This window comes from Geotrypetes seraphini, chromosome 13, assembly GCF_902459505.1.
Source record: "Geotrypetes seraphini chromosome 13, aGeoSer1.1, whole genome shotgun sequence".
Classification (NCBI taxonomy): Eukaryota; Metazoa; Chordata; class Amphibia; order Gymnophiona; family Dermophiidae; genus Geotrypetes; species Geotrypetes seraphini.
The window spans coordinates 60,038,531-60,053,495 of record NC_047096.1 but is presented as its reverse complement, the minus strand read 5'-3'; the positions used below and the strand labels follow the sequence as shown (position 1 = coordinate 60,053,495).

Sequence of the window (14,965 nt, the reverse complement as noted above, 5' to 3'; positions counted from 1 at the left end):
GCTCTCGTGAATAGGGAAAATACAGCTTGAGCTTAAGCATCCATGTTCTTTCCAAAGAAGCCAAGGGTGCAAATATTTTGTGAAATTTTTTTTTTACTCTTACAGTGGTTGCTTATAGAAGTGGATGGGAAAATTCAGGTTGTGTCTTCCGTGCATGTGACATCATCAGGCAATTTCTGATCCATTACTTCATGATCTCTTGAGTAGGGAGAATACAGCTTAAACTTTAGCATCCATGTTCTTTCCAAAGGAGCCAAGGTTGCAAATATTTTTGTAATTTTTACCTTTCCAGTGGTTGCTTATAGAAGATGGATAGGAAAATTCAGGTTGTATCTTCCCTGTTGTGACATCATCAGGCAATTTCTGGCCTATTGTTTCATGATCTCATGAGCAGGGAAAATTACAGCTTGAGCTTTTGCATCCATGTTCTTTCCAAAGGAGCTAAGGGTGCAAATATTTTTTATTTTTCCCTTGCAGTGGCTTCTTATTGAAAATGAATGGCAAAGTTCAGGTTGTAGATTTCCTTCTTGTGACATCATCAGGCAATTTCTGGCCCATTGCTTCATGATCTTGTGAGCAGGGAAAATGCAGCTTGAGCTTTAGCAACCATGTTCTTTCCAAAGGAGCCAAGGGTGCAAATATTTTGTTTTTGCCCTTCCAGTAGTTGCTTATAAAAGGTGGATGGGAAAATACAGGTTATGTCTTCCCTGCTTTTGACATCATCATGCATTTTCAGGCACATTACTTCGTGCTCTCTTAAGCAGGGAGCATACAGCTTAAGCTTTAGCATCCATGTTCTTTCCAAAGGAGCCAAAGGTGCAAATATTTTTTTTATTTTTGCCTGTCCAGTGGCTGTTTATTGTTTATTGAAGATGAATGAAAAAGTTCAAATTGTGTCTTCCCTGCTTATGACATCATCAGGCAATTTCTGGCCATTTGCTTCATGATCTCGTGAACAGGGAAAATACAGCTTGAGCTTAAGCATCCATGTTCTTTCCAAAGAAGCCAAGAGTGCAAATATTTTGTGAATTTTTTTTTTTACCCTTCCAGTGGTTGCCTATAGAAGATGGATGGGAAAATTCAGGTTGTGTCTTCCCTGTTGTGACCTCATCAAGCAATTTCTGGCCTATTGCTTCATGATCTCATGAGCAGGGAAAATTACAGCTTGAGCTTTTGCATCCATGTTCTTTCCAAAGGAGCTAAGGGTGCAAATATTTTTTATTTTTCCCTTGCAGTGGCTTCTTATTGAAAATGAATGACAAAGTTCAGGTTGTAGGTTTCCTTCTTGTGACATCATCAGGCAATTTCTGGCCCATTGCTCCATGATCTTGTGAGCAGGGAAAATGCAGCTTGAGCTTTAGCATCGGTGGCCAAGATGGCATCGTGACTGGCTGTGCTGGAACCGAGAACGCTGCTTGGTTTGGGTTTTTTTCCTCTTAGATGCCACATTCTAAATGTAAAGGCGCAGTCTGAATCGGACCCTCGCCGTTGGACTCATCAATGCCTTTGCACCAAACTGCTCTTGAGTTCGCCACCAGAACTCCTCTACAATGCAGGATGCAGGACTTGTTGGTGTCGGTGGTTCGGGACCTGGCCGCTACACCCGCATCTGAAATCTCTCTTTCGCCCCTGGAACCAGCGGTAATGACCGAGTGCCAGAGAAAGCCCTGACACTGAAGTGGTTGCTGGTCCTAACTGTGTGGAGGGGCTCCAGTCGGTGGTAAAATTGTATGAGGTTGAAGCAGTGGCTTCATCCCTCCCGGAGATAATCCTGACGGATGTCTGGAGAATGCTCCAAAGACTGGATGGAACAGTACAGAAATCTGTTGAAGAAACCTCCAATCTGGTAGGAAAAGTAGACTTTGGCAAAAACTATTGAAGAAATTAAGTCAGATAATAAAGTAAAGTTTGCAACGGTTAATCAAGAAATTATTACTTTAAAATCAGTAACTGAAAATAATTAAGGATAAAGTGTCTGTTCATAGAAAACTAGAACAGTTGGAAAATTTTAATCGAAGACTTAACCTAAGCCTTTTGAACTTTCCAAGATCATCGGATATTTCTTCTGCGGAATTGTTTCGGAAATATTTCATACAAATCCTGAAATTCGCCTCTGATGTTATTCCTCTAATAAATAAAATCTATTATTTACCTACTGCTGTTATAAAATCAGGGGGTGAATCAGGAGTAGCAAATCAAGAATCTCAGAAACAAGTTTCTATAGACTTGGAGAATGTATCAGCTCTACTTGAGGAAACAGTGTATTATTGAGAAGAGAGCTACTTTGCTTATTTCTTTTGTTTTTCAACAGAACTTAAATGCTGTGATGAAATTTTACTTTCGAAATGCTCAGACCCCTTTTTTGGGGCAACGGGTTTGGATATACCCTGATGTCAATAAGGAGACGCAGGAACGAAGAAAGCTCTTTCTGGCCATGAGGCAAGAGACCACATTCCTGCCACATTCCTGCTTACATACCCGTGCAAATGTTTCACTAGATATGCTGGAGTGAAACATATCTTTTACATTCCAGACTAGCTACGACTTAAAAAAGATCACCTGGGGATAATGGTAGTTAGAATATATTTGAGTTGTTCCGTTAAGCTTATCTACAAATATTATGTTTATTAGATAAATTAGGTTCTAAGTGGTTCTTAAGGTTGCTCCTCCTTAACTAAGAGCTCCTTTTACTAAGCTGCGCTAGCGGTTTTACCACGTGTTTAGCGCGTGCTACAATGCGACGTGTGCTAGTTGCTAATGCTTCCATTGAGCTGGCGCTAGTTTTTCCGCATAGCGCAGGGGTTAGTACACGCTAATTTGCAGCGCGTGCTAAAAACGCTACTGCAGCTTAGTAAAAGGAGCCCTAAGTTTTGGGGTCTAAGAAGAAACAATTGATGTTTTTTGATTCGTATGTTTTCCTGTGATTTATTTCTTTTCGCTTTCCATGGAACAAGTGTATTACTTGTACAATATTTTCAAATAAATAATTTTGAAAAAGAGCTTCAGCATCCATGTTCTTTCCAAAGGAGCCAAGGTTGCAAATATTCATTTTTGGCCTTCCAGTGGCTGCATATTGAAGATTGATGGTAAAGCTCAGGCTGTGTTTTCCCTGTTTGTGACATCATCAGGCAATTTCTGGCCCATTGCTTCATGATCTCGTGAGTAGGGAAAATACAGCTTGAGCTTTAGCATCCATGTTCATTGTGCACTACTTTGAAAAATCACCTTTATTTTGCTTTTATCATATTTTATAAACCTGGAGCTGTATTTCGGCCCTGCTGGCCTCAATACACCTCTAGAGTATGCCTGTTTGTATGACTGAGTATGAAAGTGTGTGCATGTGAGTGTGAAAGTGTGTGTAAAAGAGTGAAGACACCTGCTTCTCCCACAGTGGTGTCTCAGTATAGAAGGCACTTTCAGTGCCACTGTTTTTTCTTCTAGTCAAGTAAGGCAGAGGAAGGAGAATAGGTGCCTCCAGGTATGAATGTGTATGAATGCCAACAGACATGGGAATGGACCTTGACGTGGTTCTGTTGCTCACATTTAAGGAAAATGTGCTAACGCATTCCCGATTTGTGTTGTGTTCAGCTTATTTTATAGAAGTAGGTCTGTAGTTTCAGAATTGAGTTCTTTTAGAAATCGTAGGTAAATATCATCTGGTCTTGGTGATTTCTTACTTATGAAGCACAAATGGCAAAAGTCTTGTCTTTGTAAAGTCTAGAAAACAAACCTCTCATGTCTTATCCTATTCTAGGCAGCCTTAAGAGTGTCAGAAGATGGACAGAAAAGAGGAGGAGGACAAGTACACAGGGGAAAGGAAGGAGGCAAAGACTCAGGTGGGAGATAGCCACTATAGAAAATGCATAATTATCTCCACAGATGCTCTATCAGTGTTGTGAAAGTCTATGGGATGTACTGAATTCCTGCTTCATTCTGAACAGAGCAGATTGTTTTATTCAAGTAGTGGTTAAGTGCAACTGACCAGGGAATTTTCACTGTGGGGTGTTTTTTTTTTCAGGGCCTCTGTACCACTTGACTTACTAACCATTTCAGCAAAGGGTTCCTCAGATCTACTACCAACAGTATTGGAATGGAGCTGTACCCTTGGGTTTTCCTCCTCCTGGCAGATCCTCCTCTTTGCCTGGCTCTTGAAGCTCATCATAGAAACAGTTACCTCTGGAAACCATTAAGCTCTGGAGTGGACAACCTGTTATGGCCGTGATTGCTCCGCACTTCCAATGCCAATCTGTCTCCTCTGGTCTCAACCTCATTTTGAACTGCAAGGGATGCAGAATACCATAGGCACGCATATGTGTTATATAGCGATTGATAGAAAGAGTATATGGAAACCCTAATTGAAGGCCAGGACTTTAGCATTGACAGGTTGTAATAAATACATTAAGCAGGGTTATTGGAACTGAATGAACTCTTGCCTCACTTCATAGAACCTTAACACCTGGGTTTCCATCTGTCCTACTCTTCTATCAAAACAGAGATGGCAGCTCTTGTCTACTACAAAACCCTTCCATTCAGGTATCAGAGATTAAGAAGGGTAGCAGTGTCTTTTAAAGCACAATTGGAAGCATCCAACTGGCTGACCCCAGTAATGGTGGAATCACCCACAACAGGATTTGGTGCTCAGTCTATTGCAAATTCCCCTAACTGAAAGGTTCCCCTTTCACTTTTGCTAACTTTTTATATTTCCTGAGGTGATTCCATTTCTTCAGAAAGTCTTCATAATCTAGATTATTATGAAAAAGTATATGCTCACAGTTACATGCTGATTATACATATGTCATTACACTAAAGGCATATATTTGCGGACGAGAGGCTGCTGTAAAATTCTCAGCCTAACCAACTAAGTTGGGGCAGTCTCCATCACGGATTATATATTTAGAGGCAAATTCTGATTGTAGGCAGCGGTTAGGCATTCTACCGCTGTCTAACCAGAAAATCGAGACACACGTATTCTTAAAAAAACACCGAGGCTGGCCATCTACAATGTAGGTGTCTGTCACAGGTGCAGGGCAGTGCCTAGGGATGCTAAAGCTTGCCCATGGCTGACTGGGGGGTGTTCAGCTTGCTGGGGTGTACAAGGATGAGAGAGATGCTGGCTGGGGAAAGGGAGTACAGGGATGAGATGCTGACAGGGAGTATACAGCTGGATTGGGTATACAGGGACGAGAGAGATAATGGCTAGGGTGGGGAGTACAGGGATGATATGCTGACTCGGGGAGGTATACAGCTGACTGGGGATATAGGAATGAGAGAGATGCTGGCTGGGGGTGGTGGGTACAGGGATGAGATGCTGACGGGGTATAGAGCTGGCTGGGGTGTACAGGGATGAGAGATGCTGTCTGGGGGTAGGGAGTACAGGGATGAGATGCTGACGGGGGTATACAGATGACTGGGGAGTACAGAGATGAGAGAGATGCTGGCTGGGGAAGGGTAGTACAAGGGTGAGATGCTGATGGGGAGTATACAGCTGGCTGGGGGTATAGGGATGAGAGAGATGCTGGCTGGGGGTGGGGAGTACAGGGATGAGATGCTGACTGGGGCAGGGAGGGGGTGTGCAGGGATGAGAGAGATGCTGGAGGGGTATACAGCTGGCTGGGGTCCAGGGATGAGAGATGATGACTGGGAGAGGGACAGGCATGAGAGAGAGGGATGAGTGAGAGATGCAGACAATGGGGTAAAGGAGAGATGCTGGCTCAGGAGTGTAAGATCCAACACACCAAGAAGAACATAACAGAAGAGATTCTAGATAGAATCCTATAGAGAATCCAGCCCGTTATGTCCAGAAGTTTGAAGAGCTTTTAACTTTGTAAGTACTTGTTTTTCCTGAATGTTTTTGTATTTGAGTTTTGGTCTTTTGTACACCATTATGGACTGTTTGTATTTGTATGACAGTATTTGTTTGCTAACTCAGAGGCGTTTTAGGCGGCAATTGTTTGGGCTACTCCGACCCAAGTTAGGCTACTTTTTGCCAGGAGTTTGGCTTGAAATTTTTTGGCCATCCTAATTAGGAGGCAGGACTTTACAGAGAAGGGTGAAAGAGCAAGGGGATTGTCCACTGAAAGACAGCAGCATTTCTGCCCCAGACCCGTCTTATGTTCTCGTCCTAAGTCCTGGACCACTAGCCCTATAGAACTGAATTGTCCTCCTCACACCTGCTCCAGTCTCCCTCGCACTGCAGTAGAATCGTCTTTCCCGCCCTGCGCCTCTATTGGAGGAAGCCGTCCCTGCTTGCGCCAATCCGTGCGGTCGGAACGTTCAGGCCGGAGGTGACCTCGAGCGGGGGTGGGGCGGCTCGGAGGGAATTAGTTCCGGTGCGGCTGGCTGCGCGTGGCGGCGATGAGTTTGGCGTGGCCCTGGCAGTACGACTTTCCGCCGTTCTTCACGTGAGTGCTGGCAGCGGTATTACGGGAGCGGGAAGGCCGTTGGCGCTTCCGGTGACCCACGGGATGTCTGGGCGTGGCTCTCGTTCGCATACCCGGAAGTGCTGTGCCTGAAATTGAGGTGGAAAGAGTTTTTATCTCCCTGCTGCTAGGCAAAACGGGGGCTAATGTTCCCGAGGGAGAACGGAGGCTGAGGAGCAGGGCAATCTCTCCCAACCCCCCTCCCTCGAGGCTGTGTAGGGTAGTCAGTGGTAGGACCATACCCCCCCCCCCCCCCCCCCCCCCATGGCTCTGTGCGTTCCAGGTACTGTTTTCTGTTTACACGATTTGCATTAGAAAACACAGCACGTGTGGCGGATTTGAAGGGAATGGAAGGGGGGGGGGGGTTTAGGATATCTGGATGAATTTTTTGAATAGTAGGGTTTTGATTTCGGAAAGTTTTGAGGTCAGTTGTTGCTGTCAGCAGGTTGGCGATGGAGGAGTCCAATTTTGCTGCCTGTGTTGCTAGTAGGTGGTCATATATCTTTTTGCGCTTAGTTCCTTTGAAAAAGGGGGGTAGTAAGCGCAAAAAGATGTATGACCACCTACTAGCAACACAGGCAGCAAAATCCATCACCAACCTGCTGACAGCAACAACTGACCTCAAAACTTTCCGAAAAGAAATCAAAACCCTACTATTCAAAAAATTCATCCAGATATCCTAATCCCCTTCTATTCCCCATGCTATTCTCCCTCTCTGTAATATCCACCTAAGACTCAACATTCACTCTGCAGCTTTCTCGTAAATTTCCAGCTCCTTCTGACACTCTCCTCGTTTTTCCACTTTGTAACCTCTCCTCAAAATTGAATTAGTTATCAGCGCCACTAATTGTAATCTTCTTTCTGGAAAAGTCCAGTTATCTTTTGATGTGATCCGCTTAGAAGGTACAGGCGGAATAGAAGTCAGTAATGTAATGTCATTTGAAATGGTTTTCAACTTTGACCGTATTGAAACCGGTTCCCCATACTCACGGGGCAAATGGAAACGATTGGCTGAGTAATGTTATCACGCTCTCTTCAACCTACTTCAATTTCAGAAAACTGGTCAAAATGAGTTTGTAAACTAAGAATCTTTATAGCTCTGCTATTCCCAACCAGTAACCTTAAGGACTACATGGCTTTCCACTTCTTTCATTATGTAAGATTGTATTGATGACTCTGAATTGTGACCACTTCTGATTGTCCAGCGCTTCTTGTTGTAAACCGCCTCAAACTTCATGGCTTTGGTGGTATATAAGAATAAAATTATTATTATTATTATTAATAAAGGTAACTTTTAGTAACTTGGACCCCAGAGCAGAAAACCACCTTCTCTGGAAATTGTAGTTCAGTTGCGCTTCTCTGCGTGGGCAGCTATGTTCTTTCTAAGCTGAGCACATGAACAAATTGCTCATATATTCTAGGAGTGTCGCTCACAAAGAATACTTGCAAATCTGGAAAATTGTTATTTATTTATTTTAGAACTTGTTGCTCACACACACAAAAAAAAAAAAACTAGAACTTGTTGCTTACATGAGAGAAAATGTGCACACACCTGACCAGCCCTTAGAGGGAGTATTGATGGGCAGTTTAATCGTTTTATTAGTTCTTTCCACACTTCCGCTGTATTTTACTTATGGCTCAGCGAGGTAAATGCTCCAATGCTCATAAGAATTGAATAAACGTCGGGGCATTTACCTTGCTGGCCTGCTGTTAGAAACTATTCTGTAGTTTAATAAAAGGAGCCCTTAGTTCAAAAGTGCAAGCAAAAAAAAAAATCCCAAAAAGTAGTTCCTTTGCTAACAGACACACTAGTTAATTGTTTCTTTAATTTGGCTGCTATCCTTTAATGCAAAAGGAAGGAGGCTGTTAAATCAGGAGCTGGTGATATTGATTGAACTTTGACATTATCAGATTGATATATTAAATTTGGGTTATTTATTTAAATTTAAAGGCAAGTTACTTTCAGTTAGAGTCTCACTAGGTCTTTTCCTGTCTCCAGAATCTCACAGTTTAAGTTTGTATCTAAGGCAATGCAGAGTTAAGTGGTAAGTGAGGCCACAAGGAGTATCTGGAATTTGAACCCTAGTTTCTTTGGTTCATAGCCCGCTGCTCTGACTATTAGGCTACTCCTGCACAGCTATTACTTTCACTTTTTGCTTACCGTCTCTGTAGTAACTAGATTCTGCTGCCCTCAAGATAAACTAGTAAGCTCCAAAGAGCTTTAGTGCTGGTTTTACATTACATTACATTAGTGATTTCTATTCTGCCATTACTTTGTGGTTCATTACCTTTTCTATAGTATTCTATTAGGTTTCTCTTGCTCCCCCCCCCCCCAAACTCACCATCTTACATTATTTACCTCTGGCATCTATAAAGTAAAGCAAAAATCTCAGGCTGTAACCTTTGCAGCCTAAGCTCTTCTGTGGCCCCAAATTTCAGATCTATACATCCACCTGTTTTTAAGTGATGCAGGGAGGGGGCAGGGAATATACCACCCACCCACACTGGCAATACAACTACTATTCAGTCATGTCCAACCCTTGGATACACTGTAGGCCGGCCCTCACCATTTCCCTGTTTTCAACGGCTTCTTTCAATTGCTTGATGTTCTTTTCTGTGTCATTCTTGATGGTATCCACCAGCTAACAGACCTTTGAGCTGCTTCCTTTTACCACTGACCATGCCGAAAAGCACCTCCTTTTCTAGTGAATTTGCCCTCATCACATGTCCAAAATAGGTCAGTTTCTGCTGGGAATCTTGCCTTCCAGGGACAATTCTGGGTTTATATGATCAAGAACATCTTTGCTTGTTGCAGGTTTCCTGCATCTTTGTGAGGTAGAAACCGATGTTTCAGCCATCATTCTGAAACGTCAATTTCTACCTCACAAAGATGCAGCAAGGCCCGGAAACCCTGAGAGAACAGAATATCTTTGTTGGTGATCCTAGCTGACCATGGGATTTGTAGAAGTCTTCTCCTGCAAATAAAGACCTCTGTGGTCCATCCAGTCTTCCCAAAAGTCACATTCATTTTCAAGGCAACAAACCAGTAATTTTTGTTTTACTTGCTAAGTTTCAGTATAAGATGTCTTCTCATTCTCCTGAGATAGGTAAGACCTGTCATCAGATGATTTGAATGTAGTTATAAAACACATATAATTGTTCTTGATCCTTCTTGCCACATATGGGACAGAGATGGCTACACCGCCTCACATTGCTGCCCCCCTACTGCTGGAGTCGCCATCACAGCTAACTTCAGCTATACACTGAACACAGACTAGAAGTCCAGCCGGCATCGTCTTTACTTCCCCACTACTGGGCTTCTATTTAAGCACCATTCCTGCGCATCATAAATGGCGTTCTAGTTTTTGAGCTGTCAAGTTATGTGTCAATATTATTCTCTTTCTATTTAGGGATCCTTTGTGCCTATCCCACAGATTTTTGAACTCCCATCACTGTTTTTTGCCTGCATCCCCTCTATAGGAAAGGGTATTCCAGGCATCCACCACCTTCTCTGTGAAGAAGTATTTCCTAAGTCTACCCGCAACCTCATAATGTCCTCTAGTTTTACCAGTTTGCCATCTCTGAAATAGATTTGTTTCCTTCAAGCATTTAAACATCTGTATCATATCCTCTGTCCCTTCTTTCCTCCAGGGAATACATATTCAGGTATCTTTATAATTTTCCTGAAATTAAAAATATTTACAATCAATCTGGGCTTATCAAGCGGCTAAACTATGGAAAACTCTGCCTATTCAAGTTATTTAGCAAAGTAACTTTGAGTTTTAAAAAAGAGCTGAAGACCTGTGTTTTGATGAATTTGTACTCAAGAAGTTATAATTGTAGGATAACCAATTCACAATTTTGTATTAACTTGTTTGTTTTATGTAAACTGCTGTGAACTTCTTTCAGGTATTGGCAGTATATAAATAAAGATTGAATTGTATTCAAGCCTTTTTTCATACGTCTCTCAGTGCAGTCCCAATATCATTTTCATCTCCTTCCTCTGGAATGCTTCAAGTCTTGCATTTTTAGCAAGATACGGCCATCAGAACTGAACACAGTATTCCAAGTGGGGCCTCGCCAACGACTTGTACAGGGGCATCAAAACTTCTCTGCTTCTTCTGGTGATTCCTCACTCTATGCAGCTCGGCATCCTTCTGTCTTGTCGCATTGTTTCTCAGCCTTGCGATCCTCGGACACTATCACGCCAAGGTCCTTTTCTCTGTCCGTACATATCAGCTTCTCACCCCCAAGCACATACAGCTCCTTTGAATTTTTATTCACCAAGTGCATCACTCTGCATTTTTTCATGTTCAATTTTAACTTCTAGAACATTTTTTTAGTGTTCTGGTTTTGCAACCATTTCATGCCATACCAATGTTTCGCTGAGTTTTGTTCTTGATGTTGCTGATATGGTTGTGCAGTGACTGTTGTCCATTAATTGAACGTTGTTTCAAGTTGACCTAAATAAAGTTTAAAAAAAAAAAATGCAGCTCTGAATATGACGGACTGTTTTTCCAGGTCCCTTGAAGTCCATTATAACGAGATTATACTGTAATAAAATTTCTTTGCCCACAGCCACAAAATAGGGGGATAAAGCTACTGCTGAGGGAATTCTACCATTCTCCTTCTCAGATTTCACTGAGGACAATGTTGGAAGAGTAGGAAGGGACTGCTCCTATGTTTTGGGGCTGGTTTCTAGATTTAATTTAAAATTTGTTGCGCTAGGGGATGATCATGATTGTTTGAATTATCAGAATCTCTTGGGAAATCTCATGGTCTGTAAGTTAATTTAAGGTAGGTATTAGGCTAGAGATTTGCCTAGAAGGGATAAAATACCCTTGCATTGGCCCAGAGCTCAGGAAAAATGTTTGAATGTTCACCATGTCTTTCCGAAGAGCATTGAAGGCCTTTCTCTTCAACTAAAGGCCCAACCACAAAAAATTCCCTCCACCAACAACTACCAGCTGGCGACCCCCTGGTTCAATCTTCTATAATGCCCCTCCAGGAATTCCCTATGACAGTCCTCAAGTTATTATACTACCCAGCCTTGATCTTTTGTGAATATTGTATTGTATCACCAAATGTTCTGTCCAGTGTAACTTCTGTGAATGTTGGCTTGTAACCTGTTCTGAGCTCCCAGGAGGACGGGTTTGAAATTGAATCAAATAAATAAATGTACCATTAGACCTACAATCTAATTTATAAAGTAATCGCCTCTCTTTTTTTATTTTAAGGTTACAACCCAATGTAGACACCAGGCAGAAGCAATTGACAGCATGGTGCTCACTAGTACTCGCCTTCTGCCGTCACAACAAGCTTTACATACTGAATGTGATGGAAACCCAGGAGAGTCCGCTCTTCAACAACAAGAAAATACAGCGTATCTTTTCTCATTCTGGCTTCACATATTGAAAATGTCTTGTTTCTGTTTTTCAGTACTCATATACTGGCACTGTTAAAATGGTAGTTGACGGCTACATTCAAATCCTTCAGTGGGGTCATAGCTTTGTGTATTTTTATCTTCTGTATTTAAAAGAGCACCGGCTAGATTAAAAATACAGTGAATTCTGGTTAGTTGGGGCACACTAGGGCTAGAATACTTTGTCCCAATTAAATGGTTGCTCCAGCTAAATGAAGTTGCAGGTAAAAAAACCAGAATTGCATAAGAGAAAAGGTAAGCTTTCCATCTATTGACTAAGAAAAATACAGTGGTGACTTAAAAGGGCAGAAATAATTACAGAGAAATATCCTGAAACCAGTTACCGTATTTCCCCATGTATAGGCTTCAGCCTATATGTCGATTTTGCAAACCGGCCTACTGGGGCGGCTTGCTTAAATGAGATGGCCTATACATGGAGCAATACATCATCCTCCCCCCCCCACCCCTTAAATACCTTCCTTGCCAGTAATCCTCCTGGATGTTTGTGTCAGTTCTCGCGACGCCAGTCAATCAGGAAGGGCGCGGGATGAGGCTTGAGATCGCAAACATCGCTCCTGCCCTGCACAGTGTGTTTGGAGGAGGCTGTTAGCATGTTTGGAAGAGGTAGGCACATCCATCCAGGAGGATTACCGGCGAGGGAGGTATTTAAGGGGGAGACATGATGTATAGGCCACTTCATTGTATAGGCCGATGTAGGTTTTAAAACTCTTAGATAAGCCACGCCTATTAACATGGGGCGGCTTATCTAAGAGTTTTAAAACCTACATCGGCATTTCCTGTGGCCTATACATGGGGAAATACGGTAATAAAAATGTGTATACTCTGCTATATTCTCTTCACTGACTGCAACTGAAAAAATCAACGGCAGTTAATAATGCAGATGAACAAGTCTTAAATCTCTTCTAGGCATTTTTGGAGGAATCTACATTTTAATGAAAAAAAAAAAAAAATCACCACATACACCACCAACACAGTCATTGCAGGACTAATAGCAACTGTAGCTGGCTTAGACAAAATGCACACCTGAGCTACACTCAACAAACTCAAATAACACAAAACTGTTCCCACAATTATCGCTCTACAGTCATGAACCATTCTACATATCGACAAATCCTCTAAAGTACTTGGAATCATACTTGATTCCATCCTTTCTTATGAACCCCAAATTTCCAACCTATGGAAGAAAACCCCCCATAGTATGAGATGGCTGAGACTAATCAGACCTTTTTTTCCATGACTGCCACTTTGCTGTACTGACACACATGCTGGTTTTATCCCAATTGGACTGTCGCAACTCTCTCTATGCAGGCATCAACTCCACCCTCAAGCACAAACTACAACTAATACAAAAACAGCAGTTAGACTAATATTCAAATTGAAAAAATTTGACTCCATCTCACCTTATTACAAGATCTTCCACTGGCTTCCTATTAATTCATACATTACCTTCAAACTATCTTGTATAATGTTCCAGATTCTTTATGTGAACTTTGCGGAACCTCTCATATGAGGGGGTGCTGAAATGTTCTCAGCCTAACCAACTTCCTTAATTCTGAGCGTTATTTTGCCACTGTAGCTGAAAAGTGTTATTTTATTTTGCAAAGTGCCAGTTTGCAGAATCATAATGCCATTTTTGACATTGATCCCATCATGCTCCACAGTGACGAAGTGGTGTGCAATCTTTCAGCGTGGAGATTTTGAGACCGAAGTTGCAGCAAGGTCTGGGAGGCCTCAAAACTCTGTCAATTCCTGAAATTGTTGACCATGTCCATGATATGATTTTGGCAGACCGGCAAATATTGGCTAAAATAATTGCTGAGGCACTACAGCTATCCAGGGAACATGTCAGAAACATGATGGCAGATAAAAGCCAAATGGCTCATCCAGTCTGCTCATCTGCAGTAACCATTATCTTTTCCTCTCTCTAAGAGATCCCATGTGCCTTCTTGAAATCAGACACATTCTCTTGTCTCCACCACCTCTACCGGGAGACTGTTTTCACCCATCTACCACCCTTTCTGTAAAATAGTATTTAAACATCTCTATCATATCTCCCCTCTCCTGCCTTTCGTCCAAAGTCTACAGATTAAGATCTTTAAGTCTGTCCCTATTCGCCTTATAACGAAGACCACGTACCATTGGTACATACTGAATTTGATTAAAGCATTGTTTGAGCCTTTCTAAGCTGCCACACTGCTTCTAATTGAATATTGGGGTACAGCTTTACATGTCATGGCTGACTGTGGAGTTTGAATAATGACCCTTATAATTTTACAATATTTTATCAGGACTAATAGAATTGCAGGTTGGGACTGTTTTCCCATGTTGTTTAGAAACATAGAAAATGACGGCAGAAAAGGGCCACGGCCCATCCAGTCTGCCCACACCAAAGACCCATCCCCTATCTACCTCCATGTCAGTTTTAGGCCAAAACATGAAAAAACTCAAAATTTCAGTTTTTTCATGTGATGTTGATAGTTCATACTATTAATAACTGTCCCCAAAATAATCCAATCATTAAAAAAAATCATGCAAAAGAAATGGTACACAAATAGTTAAAAAAAGCTTTGCCCTGCACATCCCCATGTAAGCATCCCAAGCACAGTCGCAGACACATACATTATCCTGTCGCATTCCGCCTTCAGTCCCACCCCGTCCAGCCCTGCCCCCACAAAGCCTCTGCACTTCTTCCAGACAAGCTCCAGCCGCATCTGGAGGGCCCAGAGCATGTTCGATTTGTGTGATGTCATCCATGCATGCTCAGAGGCCCCCCAAAAACAGCTGAAGCTCGTCAGGGCTTTCCTAAATCCAAACAAATGACAGGATTTGAAAAGTCCATCCAGGAGCCTGGACAGTCCTCTAAAAAGAGGGCATATCTGGGTTTCCCCAGGCATCTGGTAACCCTACTGTCACAGTAACCTACAGAGATTGTGCTTCTTCTGAGAGAGAATTGGAAGCAGCAGAAGCTGCTGTGTGTGTGTGGTTTTTTTTTTCCTGTCTGGGTTATGAATAGGGTTACCAGATGTCTGGATTTACCCAGACATATTCGGTTATAATTCACGAGCAGCTGAATGTGCAGAAGCTGTCAGCCAAATGTTTTAAT

General features: G+C 42.3%; 1 protein-coding gene across 1 annotated transcript in view; it reads left to right on the top strand.

Annotated features, from left to right (window-relative positions):
* Positions 1–6,244: 6,244 nt before the first annotated feature.
* Positions 6,245–14,965, top strand: part of VPS25 (vacuolar protein sorting 25 homolog) — a 35,648-nt gene continuing 26,927 nt past the window's right edge. Inside the window, exons 1-2 of the mRNA XM_033919419.1 lie at positions 6,245–6,401; positions 11,657–11,802. Of these exons, the coding sequence (XP_033775310.1) occupies positions 6,355–6,401; positions 11,657–11,802 (193 nt within the window). The 5' untranslated portion in view covers positions 6,245–6,354. The remainder of the gene's footprint in view (positions 6,402–11,656; positions 11,803–14,965) is intronic.